The sequence below is a fragment of the Dunckerocampus dactyliophorus genome, chromosome 10, assembly GCF_027744805.1.
Source record: "Dunckerocampus dactyliophorus isolate RoL2022-P2 chromosome 10, RoL_Ddac_1.1, whole genome shotgun sequence".
NCBI classification, from domain to species: Eukaryota; Metazoa; Chordata; class Actinopteri; order Syngnathiformes; family Syngnathidae; genus Dunckerocampus; species Dunckerocampus dactyliophorus.
Genome location: NC_072828.1, coordinates 26610599 through 26625589, shown reverse-complemented (window position 1 = coordinate 26625589; position 14991 = coordinate 26610599). Strand labels below are relative to the sequence as shown.

The 14991-nt window shown below is 41.2% G+C and overlaps 1 protein-coding gene across 3 annotated transcripts in view; it reads right to left on the bottom strand.

Moving 5' to 3' along the window:
• Positions 1-2049: 2049 nt before the first annotated feature.
• LOC129188826 (adhesion G-protein coupled receptor D2) overlaps positions 2050-14991 on the bottom strand; it is a 102133-nt gene continuing 89191 nt past the window's right edge. For all 3 annotated transcript variants that reach the window (XM_054789854.1, XM_054789856.1, XM_054789855.1), the window contains one exon: positions 2050-3953. In XM_054789854.1, the coding sequence (XP_054645829.1) occupies positions 3846-3953 (108 nt within the window). In that variant the 3' untranslated portion in view covers positions 2050-3845. The remainder of the gene's footprint in view (positions 3954-14991) is intronic.

The following is a 14991-nucleotide window of genomic DNA, read 5'->3' as shown; positions in this document are numbered from 1 at the left end:
TGCATATCTACATGGGCTGGTTTAAAAAAAAAAAAAATGCAGAAGTGGCCGGTACATTTTTCGGTATGCAGCCCTGAAAAAATGGACACCCCTGGCATGGAGTCAAAATGGGCTTTTACGCACAAAAAGGTTTAAAAGCTCATTAATGGGGTTGTCACCAGACACTCAGGTCACGACACCAGACGATACACGAGGTTGGGTCTACAATGAAAAAATATATGACAATATATTGCAGTCTACTAATAACATTTCTACTACGCTACACTCTTCCGCACTCTGTGTGCATGCTCGCCGCCCCGCCTCCACCCACCGAGACAAAGAGCAGTGGCCAATGGTGGCCACCCCAATGAAATGAATGAATGACTGGCTCCACCACTGACTGTATGACCAAAGAGACTGTATGACAGACAAAAGGGCTCACTCCGTTCATGCCGTTCTTCTATAGAACAAACGTGCCAAGGCACTGAAACCAATGCACAGAGTGAACCCTCTTCCTGACTGTTTAGAGGAAAGGATGCATATGGCAATATACTGTACTTTATTGTGTGATTAATTTATTAATTTATTACCATCCCAGACTTGGTGCCCACGAGACAAGTTTTTTTTTTTTCTGAATAAGAAATCTTGTCACGTTTTAATCTTTTAAGATCTTTTACACCCCTACTCGTGAATGTAATACAGATAATACATTATTTTACAACACAATTTCAGCAAATAAACAAGGCATGTTTGTACTGTAGCCTTTTTACATCCAGAATAATAATCTACTCTAATAATAATCGAAGCAGATTTTTAAATCTTGCCTCTATTGGATTATGTGCACACACCCTGTGGTACACGGGCACCCAAAGTGCAGCTCGGGGACCACAGTTGTTTTTTTTACAGGCTCTCAGGACATTCTAAAATATGAATAAACGAGAAAATAAAAATATAACAACAGAAAAAAATGGAAAAAAGAGTAGTGATTTTACAAGAATAAAGATAAAATATTAAAAGACTAAAGTCATCATATTAAAAGAAATATTAGAGACTAAAATCTGTCATTTTTGTTTTTAAAAAGTCATAAAATGATGAGAAACAAACAAAACAAAGAAGAAAGTTGCAATTTTTGAAAAGCTTGGGAAAAAGCTTAAAACATTATGAGAATAAAATGTACAAGAAGAAATCGAGGAAAAGGCTTCTTGAGACGTCATCTGTACTTCTGTGAAGAAGGTGTCGAACGTTTCGCTCCTCATCCGAAGAGCTTCGTCAGCGAACTAATAAGCGCTGGTAGCTTAGGCCTTAAATACAGTAAGAGTGGGCGGAATTGGTGTGCCAACACCCTCCTCCTATTGGTTCGTTACACTAAGCCTGGGTGGAGTAGTGGTATAATCCTATCCTGTTATTAACACCTCCGATAAAAGGGAAGTGTCGCTCCCTGAATTGGGTATGAACGACTCTGATACTGGCTTGTTAGCATCTATTGTTCTGGCTCGGCCCTGCCTTCACCTCATTTGCAAGACTAAGAGCTGTGGGTTTTGGTCTCAGTAACCTGCTGAACACAGGGTCCAAATTAAACCTCAAACCACCATTCTGATTCAATGATGGGTTCTGTTGTTTGACAAAAATAGCTTCCTTTGCTCCTCTTTCAAACCATCTGTTTTCTTTGGCCAAAATCTTTACCTCGCTGTCCTGAAAAGAGTGATTGGTAGCTTTCAGGTGTAGATGTACTGCTGATTGAGGACCACTAGCATTGTCCCTGCGATGTTGATAAAGCCTTTTTTGGAGCATTTGCTTAGTTTCCCCAATGTAGTGCTCTTTGCATTCCTTTGCATTCTTCATCTTTACAGTGGATGGAATAGACCGACACCTTCTTCACAGAAGTACAGATGACGTCTCAAGAAGCCTTTTCCTCGATGGACAACTCCTGTACGACTGAGAGCCTACACAGACGTACAAGAAGAAAGTTAAAATATTTAGAAAGAAAACAAAGGAAAACACGGTAAATATATGAAAAATAAACGTCTCTGCTTATCGACGTGGGTTGGTTTAAAAATGTAAAAGGGCCCTCCTTCGATTATCCAGCATCCGGCCCTCACAGGAAAAAGTTTGGACACCCTGGAAGTCTTTTTCACCGACTTCAACAAATGAACAAAGAACTGTCTAGATCCATTTTTATTCGTTATAACACACCTTTGCTCAGAAACTCCCAGGCAAAAAACATATTTACATCGATTTTTTTCATTTTTTGATTATAATAAATAATGATTAATAACTTGATTAACTTCTATACTGATGACTATTATTTATTTTATACATTTTATCTATGCGGTTTTTACATTTGGACTGCCACAAACCGGTTTGCCCTCGCTCATAAACACATTACAACACACCTGCGGGATCTGAAAGAACATGTTTCTCTTCTCAACGAGCAGCGGATGCCGCTGTGGGTGGTGCCGCCCCTCTTGCCTGTGACACTGAGATACATGACAACAAGAAGCAACGGAAAAAAGATCATATGGAGATAGAAACATATTTGGTTTGCTTCCATGTTTTTACTGACGTTTTGCAAATGTGTCATGGCCAATTATGCAAATTTGACAATTATGTCATTACCCCGGGAATTTGGGGCGCCGGATGACCTAATTCAGGCTGTTTGTTTCCTGCATGTCAGAGTTTGGTTCTCATTGTGAGCAATAAGTCGGACCTGTTTCCAGTGAGGGTTGGACTCCACCAGGGCTGCCTTTTGTCACAATTCTGTTCATTATTTTTATGGATAGAATTTCTAGCCGCAGCCAGGATGTTGAGGGGTTCCGGTTTGGTGGCTGCAGGATTGGGTCTCTGCTTTTTGCAGATGATGTGGTCCCGCTGGCTTCATCGAGCCGAGACCTTCAACTCTCACTGGATTGGCTCGCAGCGGAGTGTGAAGCGGCTGGGATGAGAATCAGCACCTCCAAGTCCCAGTCTGTGGATCTCGCCCGGAAAAGGGTTTAGTGCCATCTCCGGGTCGGGGATGAGATCCTGCCTCAAGTGGAGGAGTTTAAGTACCTCGGGGTCTTGTTCACGAGTGAGGGAAGGATGGAATGCGAGATCGACAGGCGGATTGTGGATGCATCGGTCCGTTGTGGTGAAGAGGGAGCTGGGCCGAAAGGCAAAGCTCTCAATTTACCGGTCGATCTACTGTCCTACCCTCACCTTTGGTCATGAGCTTTGGGTAGTGACCCAAAGGACAAGATGGCGGGTACAAGTGGCCGAAATGAGTTTTCTGATGAGGTGGCTCGGATGCCTCCCGGACGCCTCCCAGGGGAGGTGTTCAGGGCACGTTCGACCGGTAGGAGGTCTCGGGGAATACCCAGGACACGTTGGAGAGACTATGTCTCTCAATTGGCCTGGGAACACCTCTCCTGACCAAAGTGGCCGGGGAGAGGGAAGTCCGGGCTTCCCTGCTTAGGCTGCTGACCCCCGTGAGCCGACCTCGGATAAGCGGTAGAAGATGGATGGATGGATGGATGGATGGTCATTACCGTCTGGGTGGGAAACACTGTTCTGTGATATCATATATGACATGCTAGCATTCACTTTATGGATACAGTTTCAGTGATTGAAAAAAAACGTGAAAGAAAAGAATATCCTACTAGCAGTAAGAACATGGGCGTTACATACATTACAGTATGATACAGAAATGAAAACATCAGTTGTACCATGACAGCACACTTTGGCACAGCACAAACACAAAGACAGCTTACCAAAATACCTCAGACTATATCATCATTACCAAACAGCACAGTTTATGCTTTAAGTAAAACAAAGAAAAAAAGATTCACAATTGACATTTGAAGGCTCCTCATCACGGGAGGCACATCCTTCTACGATGAAGCTGAAGATGAGAAGCAGGAAGCAGTAAACTCCAGCTCCATGGGGACGTGGAGACTACAACCAGGTGGTGACGCATCCACTTGTGAGGAGGGGGGCGCCTGTGTAAAAGCATGCAGGACTATTTCAGAAAACACCAATGAGGTCATCAATGATGATATGTTGGGAAAACACCATTTCTACATAGTACTGAGTACTACATCTTATATATAGTACTATATGTTATATATAGTACTTACATTTTGTATGTGCCATTTTTCAATAAGCGGGGATGTCCAAACTTTTTCCACAGAGGGCCGAAGATAACGAACATGAAAGCATGTATTTGATATTCATCACCTTTAGTTTATTCAAACATGGTAAAACAAATTGAACAAGACATGCTGAGGAATTAAATATATTGAATGGGGGGGTGGCGTAGAATATTCCACGATTCCATTCGGAGGATTCCACCATCAATCTGGCCGTTGAATCCAACTAAATGTTTACATATGTTTTTCTTATAAGTAGCCCATTTTCATACAAAATTAGCCATCTGTGGTAATAAATAATTGAAAATGAAGGGCTCACAGGTGTTGTCGAGAATGTAAACAAAGGCGAGGAAGGTGCGGACAAATACAAAGCGAAGCTCAAGCTAACACAGCACAGACTCTCCTTACTGTGCATTTTCCTCGCTAGTGTGCGGTCTTTGGTAGATAAAATAAACAAGTTAGGACCCACAGTAAGAGACTTTTGGACTGCAACTTCCTGATTTTCCCCGAAGCATGGCTAAACAACAACATTCGTCCATTAGACAACTATGGACAAAATCTAACGAATCAGATTCGACTATGAAAATCCTTCGTCCTAGTCCTTAGCCGTAATGTTGAAAGGTAAAAGCATCCCACACGTCGACTTTGCATTAAAGGTAAAAAACATATTGTTTAGTTTTAGTACTTTATTAGTGTGGTATCGTAACATTTCACTTCAACATTTTATCCTTTTGACCTTATCCTCCTCCGTAGTGCTTAATTTGGCTTTTAAGAGCATGCCACCAGCCAATAAAAACCAAAGTGAAATCATATCTAACGCATTTAACTCAATTCTGAGCATAAACATTAGCACCGATGAGAGTATTCAACATAATAGGTAGAACACCTATTATGTTATGGTCTACCAACATTATAAAGCACCAAATCCTCCTGTAACATCACCAGGCAAATCAAAGTGACACTATTTTCCTTTATTGGCAAAGTGCTCTCACGTTTAGGTATAGCTACTGTACAGTACAGTCCATCCTCGCTTTTTGCGGCGGTTACGTTACCCGTAAAAATGTCTATTTTTGATGCTTTCATCCCCGCTCCAAACGCTCTTGCGAGCTTAACGTTCACGTTTCCCTCCAGTTTCAGATCAACAGATTTGATGAACTGATGGAATCAGCGTGACGGTGTAAAAGTTACATATAACTTTTACTACAGCTATGGTGCGTTCAAGGACTGCCAAACAAAGTGCGAAATCTCAGCGCTTGACGAAAAAACATTATCAGTAAAACATAAAGACAAACAAGTAAAAAAGTATGCTGTACATTTTACCTGTATTATCAGTATTTATAAATTATTAACAACTTAGGATGAATGAGATGTGTTTTCTTTAAAAAAAAAAAAAAAGCCCGTTTTCAGAGAAAAAAAAAACATTTTTGGACCAAAAAATTCACAAATCTACAGGACTGTGAACGGTGAATGATGACTGTGCAGGGATCCACTATATATTCTTTGTTTATTAAATGAACAAGCGCTTTTGCATTGGACATGAGACAAAAAACCCATCAGATCCCATCCAAAATTCATTTCCAACTAGTGCTATGCATCTTTTTTATGCAGAACAAAGCCTGCTAGTCAGACAGAGCTGGCCGAGCAGCCAGCTCCACCAACCCTCACTTGGAGCTTGGCTTGCAGTGCCTCCTTGTCCATAAATGCGTTCAACCTGCCTGCTTTCACTCGCCCAGAATTTGTATAAATAATGTATATAAATTTATCCGCGGACTCTAACAAGTGCAGCCTGAGGTGAAAATACTCAGAAATGCATGCTGTGTGCATCCCCGAAGGTGGACAGCAGCTCCAAACGGGTCGAGTCCAACGATAACCACATAGATAGTGAGAAAAAAGGGAAAAAAACGCACATAAATAACTTGCCAAAAGCAAGATAACACTAACACACACACACACACACGCACACACACACAGATGTAATGCTCTCCGTTTCTAAACAGGCTTTCCTTCCTATCACACAAACAGCCCCAAGTTGTGTCTACCAGTGTTTTGTGAAGCTTTTAAACTCATCACTCGTGTTTGCTGAGATGCGCTTTCTGCATGGGAACACGCACACGCACACACACGCACACACACGCACACACGCACACGCACACGCACACACACGCAGTTGCTCATGAAAAAAATAATCACTTTTGGAATTGTTCCCAGGAGTAGACGAGAGGTGACAGTTAAGTGGGAGCATCATATAAACGCTTTCTGATGACGGAACTGGATTAGTTTACATTCAAATCAGCAGCACTTCCATTTTGCATGCTCCATTTTGCATCACTCCAAAAACATGAAATATAATAAATTAGAAATGATTACATTTAGGGATGCTCCAATCAGGGTTTTTTGCTGCCCATTCCGATACTGATCATACATGAGTGAAATTGGCCGATACTGATACCGCTAGATGAAGTGTACATTTTTAAATTTATTTAAAAGGGGAAAAGTTCAAACAATTCCACGGTCCCCTAACTGCCAGGGGGCCCAAAAAATAGGTAATTATTAAAAATTAAAAATGGGGCAACCCAACAAATTTGTTTTTTTTTTTTTGGGGGGGGGGGGAATTCCTGGTTGCACCCCTGCTAGTGGCTATATGATACTAAAAAGGGCACCTTCATTTAGACAAAAACATATTTGACTTATTTTTCAAGAGAACATATAAAATTGCTGAAAATTCCAGAGGATGAGACGCCTTCTTTAAGGAGACAGCGGGGCCCCAAGTAGGAGAGCAGACGGCAAACCCGGTGTCGTCCACCGCTGAGAGAGGCTGGTCATCTCGTCCAGTGAACTCAACTATTTTTGGGGTCATTTGCTTTAGACTGCTGACTGTCACGCGCATATGGGCGAGTGTTTTGGCTGCGTTAGCTGGCGTTTGACTGATGATCACATTTGTTCTTCAAATGTCGTATTAAATTAAAAGCTTTTTAACGTGCTAGCCTGGCCAGATATTTTTCGTGGCACGTTTTGCAGGGTGCAAAATGTATATCACTCTCACAAACGGTAGGTAGGTCAATTCCACATGGCAGACATGATCGTTTTGGGTTTGGCATGCCTGCGCTGTGTTCAGGCTGCATGCTGCAATAGTATATGCTGATCACATGCTTTTTCACGGAAATCGGAGCATCCCTAATTATATTATAAATAGATAAATGCATGTATGTATAATATATAAATATGATATATTATATATATATATATAATAAATGTTTTCCATTTTGCGGTTTTAATTTTATGGCTCTGTCATGGTTTTTCAAAATTAATGAATGAATTATTGCTGTTTTGTGGTTGACTACTGCCTATTATTAGTAAATAGAATCACATTTGACATATTCTTGGCCTAAATTAAGCAGTTTCAAAAGACTAAACAAACAAAAATACAAATATAAGATATTCAGAAGACACATTCAAAGACGTAATATGTAGTACTCTACACTGGTCACTAGGTGCCAGCAATGCTACATTCATGAGACAACAGTCACCATAGGAAGTACGCAGTCCAGGAAATCTCGCAATGCTAACATGTGAGTCTATGTTATGTTTTTTTGTGTCTTATTTATGTCTGTGTCTTGTTCTCTGTTATCATATCTACTATATTGGGTAATGCGAATGTAAAGGTGACTATAGGGGTGTTATTTCATGTCTAAAGGGCTCTAATAATGTTAAAAATGTTATTTAGAAGGTTGTAAAGAGGTTTTCAATGATCTAACTACAAAAATATTCAATTTATAAATAAGGAATCCTCTTTCGTCATATGATGTTTTTAGTCTCCCTCATATGATGTTCTATAAAGAACAGAATGCTTGGTGTAGACGTGTAGACTCCATATGCCTATGAACTGATTCCAATAGCCTTGCGTGTCTGGGCATGTGAGCCTGCCCTTCACTGCCTCCGTCCCTCACAGGAAGAGGAGATCACCCCTCCCCTGTCATGCGAACATTTTAGCCTGAATAGTCAGACATTTCTCTAGAAGCCATCTTCTCAGCTTGTATTTACTTGTCTCCTTCATGCAAGTTTGATAAAATTGTCCCTCAGTATTCTCAGAGAACTCGTCTCATCTTTTTTGGAGCTAGCGGCAGATTTCCCCTTCCCCGTTATATTCAGTTATGTAACAACGATCGTCCCAACATCTTTAAATCAGAAAATACAACAGAAGTATTTTAAATGAATCTTTGCTCCGTGACGGTTCACACAGTAAATAAAGCGAAAGAGCAGAAGTCTTCAGAGAGGCAATTAGCCAACTTTCAAATCACTAATGACAGCGGTGGTACCAATTGCTTGCCGACCTGACGGACAAACTTTACACACGTAAGGATGAAATGAATCGGCAAGCATTGTTAATGGGAACACTCGTCATTGTTATGCAAAAGCATCTCTGCGGCATGCTAAACAAACACACAAAGATTTGGAAATGGAATGGTTTGAAGGCCACTCCCGTTTCATTTCAAAGCATGCATTATACATCATTGTGCATAAAGAGGAAGCCTACAGCAGTATGATGCTTTTTTCCATGATGATTATCCTTTATAAGTAATTAAAAGGAGAGCCATAGAGGGAGAGAAAATACAACTTTTAAGCACCTGAACCTCGCTGCCAGCATTCCATTAATTGCCTGCACAATGGCGTGAGCCTTTGGAGATTTTTCAATTTCAAAAAATGAGGAGCGCGCATTCAGTCGCGCTCATGTTATACCGGCACTTAAATCCTACAGCGCTCCCATAAAAAAAGGACTCAAGGTTGCATCCAATTGAAAGCCTCCAACTACAGACACTTCAAAAATCCATTTAGCAAGCAGGGGGTCATCTAATTCAATAGGAGTTGCTCTGTTAAAACGTCTTTTAAAAACAAACACACAAACACGTTCACGCACACACACTCCTTCTGTATTTGCTTGGCACCATTGTGGAAAAAATTAACCCGGCGCACAGAGCGAGCAAGACACAAAGGCCTAATCTTCCCAGAGCTCAGTCGAGTGGCGAAGGTGAATGCGTGATTGCATATGAATCTTGACCTTTGCCGTGACGGTGTCAAAAAGAGAGCTTGAAGGGATGGACAAAGAACGACAAACTGAATGTCACAACATGCTACTTCAGGTAGACTGCAAAAAAACGCCTTTTGTTTGAACACAAACACGTTGCGGAAGGGGTTGTCCATTGCAAATTATGACAAAAAAATTATTAAAAGGGAGAAAATGTCACAGGTCGGTAGGGATGGGTACCGAAAACGGTACTTTTATAGGCAGCGACCGACTTTTGTTGATACTACCGAGCACCGATTCACGTGTTTCGGTACCAGACCGGCAGCCTCTGTGGAGTGTCATGGCGCGATCTTAACACCACTTCATTCACAGTAGAAGAAGACGAAGCCAGAGTTGAAACGGTCATCATGCGTGACACCAGCACATAAGCTCAGACTTTAGCTCAGTGACATTTAACTTTTCCTTTGGCTTTTTTTGTGAGACCACAACAGAAAGGTACCAATGATGGCAAAGAGGAAAACTGTGATGATAACCATAGAACAGAACAGAAAATTGAATTTACTACAAAGTTGTACGATTTCATTCAAAATGCAGCTAGGAAATGTGTTTTGTTCAGAAGCTTCCATGCTTTTCAAATCTTATTTAATCAGGTTTTACATCATTTCCACTTTGTTCCCTTGGATCCAGATGTCATTATGGATCTCAACAAAACAAGTACACAATGGATCCCCTCAGATTGACAATTCAGCATTCACAGCCCTGAAAACTTGCAGATTTCTGGTCCAAAACCAATTTTTTTCACCAAAAATAGGTCATTTTTGACACAGAAAACACATCTCATTAACCATAAGATGATTTATAAATATGTGATAATACAGGTAAAATGTACAACACACTTGCAACACTGTTACAAATCAAGATTTCGCTCTTTGCTCGGCGGTCCTTGAATGCAGCACAGCTGTGTTAATCGACCAGGCTAAAGGCTATATTCTATGCCTCAACTCCATTTGTTCATCGATCATCTTACATTATCACTCATTAGAGGTGAGTACCTACACATTTTATACATTAAATGTGATTAGCCGCGAGCTCTGTGTCAAAAGTAAAACAACATTTTATGGGCTGCTCAATTATGCATTTACGCATTGCAAATAATCATCGCTCATGGAACGCAACCCCTTATCTACTGTGTTAAAGTTTCCGACTTATGCTAAGATTTTGTGATTTTTTTTCCTGTGACTGAAAGAACATTCCTTAAAATACAAACCTGGCCAAAAATAGTTTGCCGTTATGGACCATTGCTTTGTGAGCTGCCGCATTAGGTTAGAATCTGTCACGAAGGCAGTAATTAGGTTTACGTGAATCTGTGAAGACTTGAATAGATTTATATTAAAATAAAACCACGTACATCTTTTTTGGTATTCCAATTCCTTTAACACGGCAGAATGTAAAAGGCTTTCATAATGTCTGAGGTCACTGTGTGTTCTTTTATGCCAAAATGAATGAACACACAGTGAAAAAATATATTCAGCAGAATGAAGTGGAGACAGGTGACGGCCTCGGCTCGCCTCTCATAAAACCAGAACATTTCAGTCCCGCAGGATCACCAGCAGCCTTGATCTGCGTGACCTGCTGCTAGAGAGCAGAGTAATCAACACAAAGCAGGACCATCAGCCGTCACACACACAGCCCCTTAGCACTTCTACACACATTTATTTACCACCTATGTAGCTGTTTGTCTAAGGGAAGGAACACAAGCGTTGTCCTTTGCATGAGCACAATGGAAGGCATCCTACTAAGGAAAAACCAAGTATGTTTTTATTAAATGACGTCCGTATCCCTGTGCCTCAACTGATTATTTATGTGATTCATAGCATTTGAAAATCAAGAAATATGCCCTAGATCGGTGGTTTTCAGAGTGTGAGGCGGGACTACCCCGGGGAGACTTCAGAAAATACAGAAAAACAGTTTTCCAACCTTCTACATAAGTTCTGTCAAAGGCAAAATGAATGGATTTTTACTTCCTACGGAGAAAACACATGAGTCAGGCATCATTTGAAATACAGCAGACCCTCCGTTTTTGTCATGAATCAGTTCCAAAAGGACTAGGACAAATAACCAAAAGGCACAAAAATGGAAAGAAATGTGTCTCCATTAAACCATTCCCCCTTCAGCCTGTGCTAACTAGGAACCTTACATTACAGTGCTACTGTAACAGACCCTACCTTCGAGTTCTGCCTTGTTCTGTTCTGTCTTGAATTCAACATTTTTTTTTATCAAAGTTCTGACACTTGCAAGTTTTTTGAAGGCGTCCTAAAAAAAAAAAAAAAAAAAGCACAGATTCCTCTAACACTCAAAATGCGCAGTGCACCTGAACGCTTCATCAGCACATGGCGCAGTGCTTGACAGGAGGAAGAAAGGAGACAGCTACAAAGTTGTTCATCGTTCTGTGTGTGTTCCATGAACAAATAAACCACAGATACACACATAATAAAGATGATTCCCTGGCCAGAATCTGTCTATAGTGCCCCAACTCTAGAAGAACCACGATCCACTCTTCAAAACAACGGAATCCCCAACACGTTGATGCTTTGTTTGGGCACTAGACAAGTTTGTTAGGTGCACTGTTTGGCCGTACAACAACCAAGACAGTGTACAAAAATCGAGCCATGCAATATTTGTTCCACTGTTTTATTCCAAAAAAAATCAATTCTTGAACATTCGTATCTGGAAATGTGTGGATGGGAGAACATTGAACATTTGTACCGGTTGGACCAAAACCTACCTTGACCATCATTTAAAATCAGGTTCTTGTTTTGTAGAATAAGTCCTAAGAGGCAGGCATGACACTTCGCTAAAACCTTTACGGTGACTAAATCCTACAGGAAATAGCATCTTAACAACTTCACCACGGCAATGTGCTCCTGAACTTTGGTCAGTGCTAAGCATCTTAACATTCCATTATGTGTGTTTGCACTAACGCACATAAACTGCATGTTATGTAGTGCACGGCATTCCACGCACATGACACGAACAAACGACTCATCTTCAATTTAGTGTTCCTCTTACTGGAGTGTGAGCATGCATGTTCACAGGGGAACGTAAGTACTTGAGCATGCCGTACAGTACATCTGGCCGTGTGATCAATACCAAAAGATGCCTGAATGGACCAAAGAGGAACTTTCCTTTCATCCTCCCACCCGTCCGTGGCTGCTTTTTTTTTTTTTTTGTTCTCCTCCTGTCTCTCAGAGCACCCCGTCCAACTGCTGGCAGGCCTTCACATGCAAACAGCTGCTCTCAAACTGTCACTGTGATTATTTAGTCTGCCACGCCTCTCATGGGACAGCAACACTTTCTGTAAGCTACCGAGGACTCTTAGGAGTGAAGGTTCATTTCCAGAGGCGGCTATAAACACTGAACATCACAGACTTGCAGCATGGTTATGAAAAACATGAGTGTGGGCCATTGGGGAGTGTGGGGACATGCGTACAGCATCTGTTTGGGTCAATCACCGGGTCATACGCAAGCGGATGCCATCTTTGCGTCACCTGGATATCTGGGTTGGATGGAGGATCTGGTTGAGTTCATTTTGCTGTCATCCGAATAACGAACACTTGCAGCTAATTGCAATTTATATACAGTCAATGTTGGGAATAACCACGTTAAAAGTAACATTAACGCTTTTTCTGTTCTCCAGTAACGAGTAATCAAATACTGTTTCAAATGTTACATGTACATTGGGCCCTCGGTTAACGTCTGCACCGGTTATTGTAAAAAATTTACGCCAAAATTTTGCATCGTTTTGCGTATATTTTCTAGTGTGGTGCATCTTGTCATGTTATTGATACATTGTGTGAATGTGTTTGTTTTTTTTAATCACAAAACATCCTGTTTGTATCCTTAGCTTGCAACCAGAACTGAAAGTCAGCTGTGTCGCCCGTCTTTGATGTTATCAGGGGTTGACACAAAACGCATTTTTACAGTTTTACCTGTGTAAAAAACCAAGACAAAGACACCCTGCGGCAGCTAGATCAACACTTTCATCTTTAGCACCACCTTCCTGTTTTGTCATGAGTTATTTCTTGAATTCAATAGTTTCTCACCTTCTTTATCAAAATGCTGCCATTTGCCACTTTTTTGGCTCCATTTAGGGTTTTTGAGGTGAGAAACACTATTGAACTCAAGAAAAAACAGGATGGTGATGCCTGTGATTATTCTCATTCACTGAGATCCAATCGATCTTAACTGGACTATTCAGGTTGAGTCAAAGATGTTTCACCTCTCACCCAAGCAGGCTTCATCATTTCATGCTCAAAGATTAGATGGGACGCACACCAGTCAGACTAGATAGGACAGCACTAATGAAGTGGGGCCTCTGCCCGCCAATGATGGTCGTTTAGGTGGTATCACCTTCATTAGCATGGTTTCAGAAGGACCCATCCGAATCCATGACCATCATTACATCTGAATAGGATGCTAACGAAGGTGATCCCACCCAAATGACCATCATTGGCGGACAGAGGCCCCACTCCATTGTATACTAACCAATAAAGAGCCAACCATTCCTGTCTGGGCCTGCTGGGCCGAGATCGCATCTCGCACCAAGCTCTCAGACTAGAAATGTCCTATCTAGTCTGACTTGTGTGTGTCCCACCTAGTCTTTGAGCATGACCCGATGAGGCCTGCTCGGATGAGAGGCAAAACGTCTTCTAAGACAACCTGAACAGTCCAGTTGCGATCGATTGAAAACCCTGAGAACAGGATGGTGTTGTTAAAGATGAAGGTGTTGATCTCGCTGCCACACCGTGTCTTTGGGAGCAGTCAAGTCAAGAATAATGTCTTCAGGGAGGGTAACAGTAACCTTAAATGTTCATTTATCACTTTCATTCATCATTTGTGTGTGTTTATATGCATTTAAAATGGTTTTCTGCACATGTTTTGTGTTAACATTTTTGGCTTTCTGGAACGGATGAACTGGATTTGTATTATTATGAAAAAATAAATGACGACGACAGCAATGTAGAAATTGTAATACTCCACCAAGCCAACACTGTGCCATCGTAAAAGTGAAAAGACGTCTTTATCAGGATTGTGCCTGCTTGAACTTAAAAAGGAAAATACTTTGGTGGAGCTCATGTACGCCAGTGTTTGACAAGACCTCTCAGCGGAAGCGTAGCGGCAAAGTGCCTAACAAGCTACAGATCTGATTTACGGAGAGGGAAGTGAGGGAAGGTAAACTGAGGCTGTGTGATGCCCCAACATGGACACCAAGGCACTGGACTGCAGGCTGATCAATACGAGCCACAGATGGATGAGTGTGGGGTGGCAGACAGCGCGGAGATAACGGTCTTTATCGACATGGGCAAAAGATCTCAACACAAACCTGTCCAGATCATAAGCAGCTTTAGGACTGGTATAAATTATAGAGAGGAAGGTTCTGAAAAAGTGCATCGGAATGGCAGATGGCCGCTACATAGGATAGTCATACCCAAGCATCCACCCAAACACTCAAATGAGGGTCCAGGGTCTCCACCACCATGTATACTTTTACACACTTACAAGAAACATATAAAACATTCCAAAAATATGTTTAAAATGCAGGTAAAACACATATTTTTGTTAGTTTTGCGTAATTAATCTAAATGGTAAAAATTGCCTGGCTTGAGGTGAAAGTCTACAAATTAGTGCTGTTTCAAATCCAGAGTGCTCAGCCTTGGCAGAGGTCTTCTCCTCTAATGAGCGATATCCAAGTTAATAAAAAATTCATTTGATATGATTTGAATAATTTGGCTGGATTTTTCAAAAGTTGTGTCTATATGTCTCACCGTATGTTGACACAAGAAGTACAATAAAATGAAGGGATTT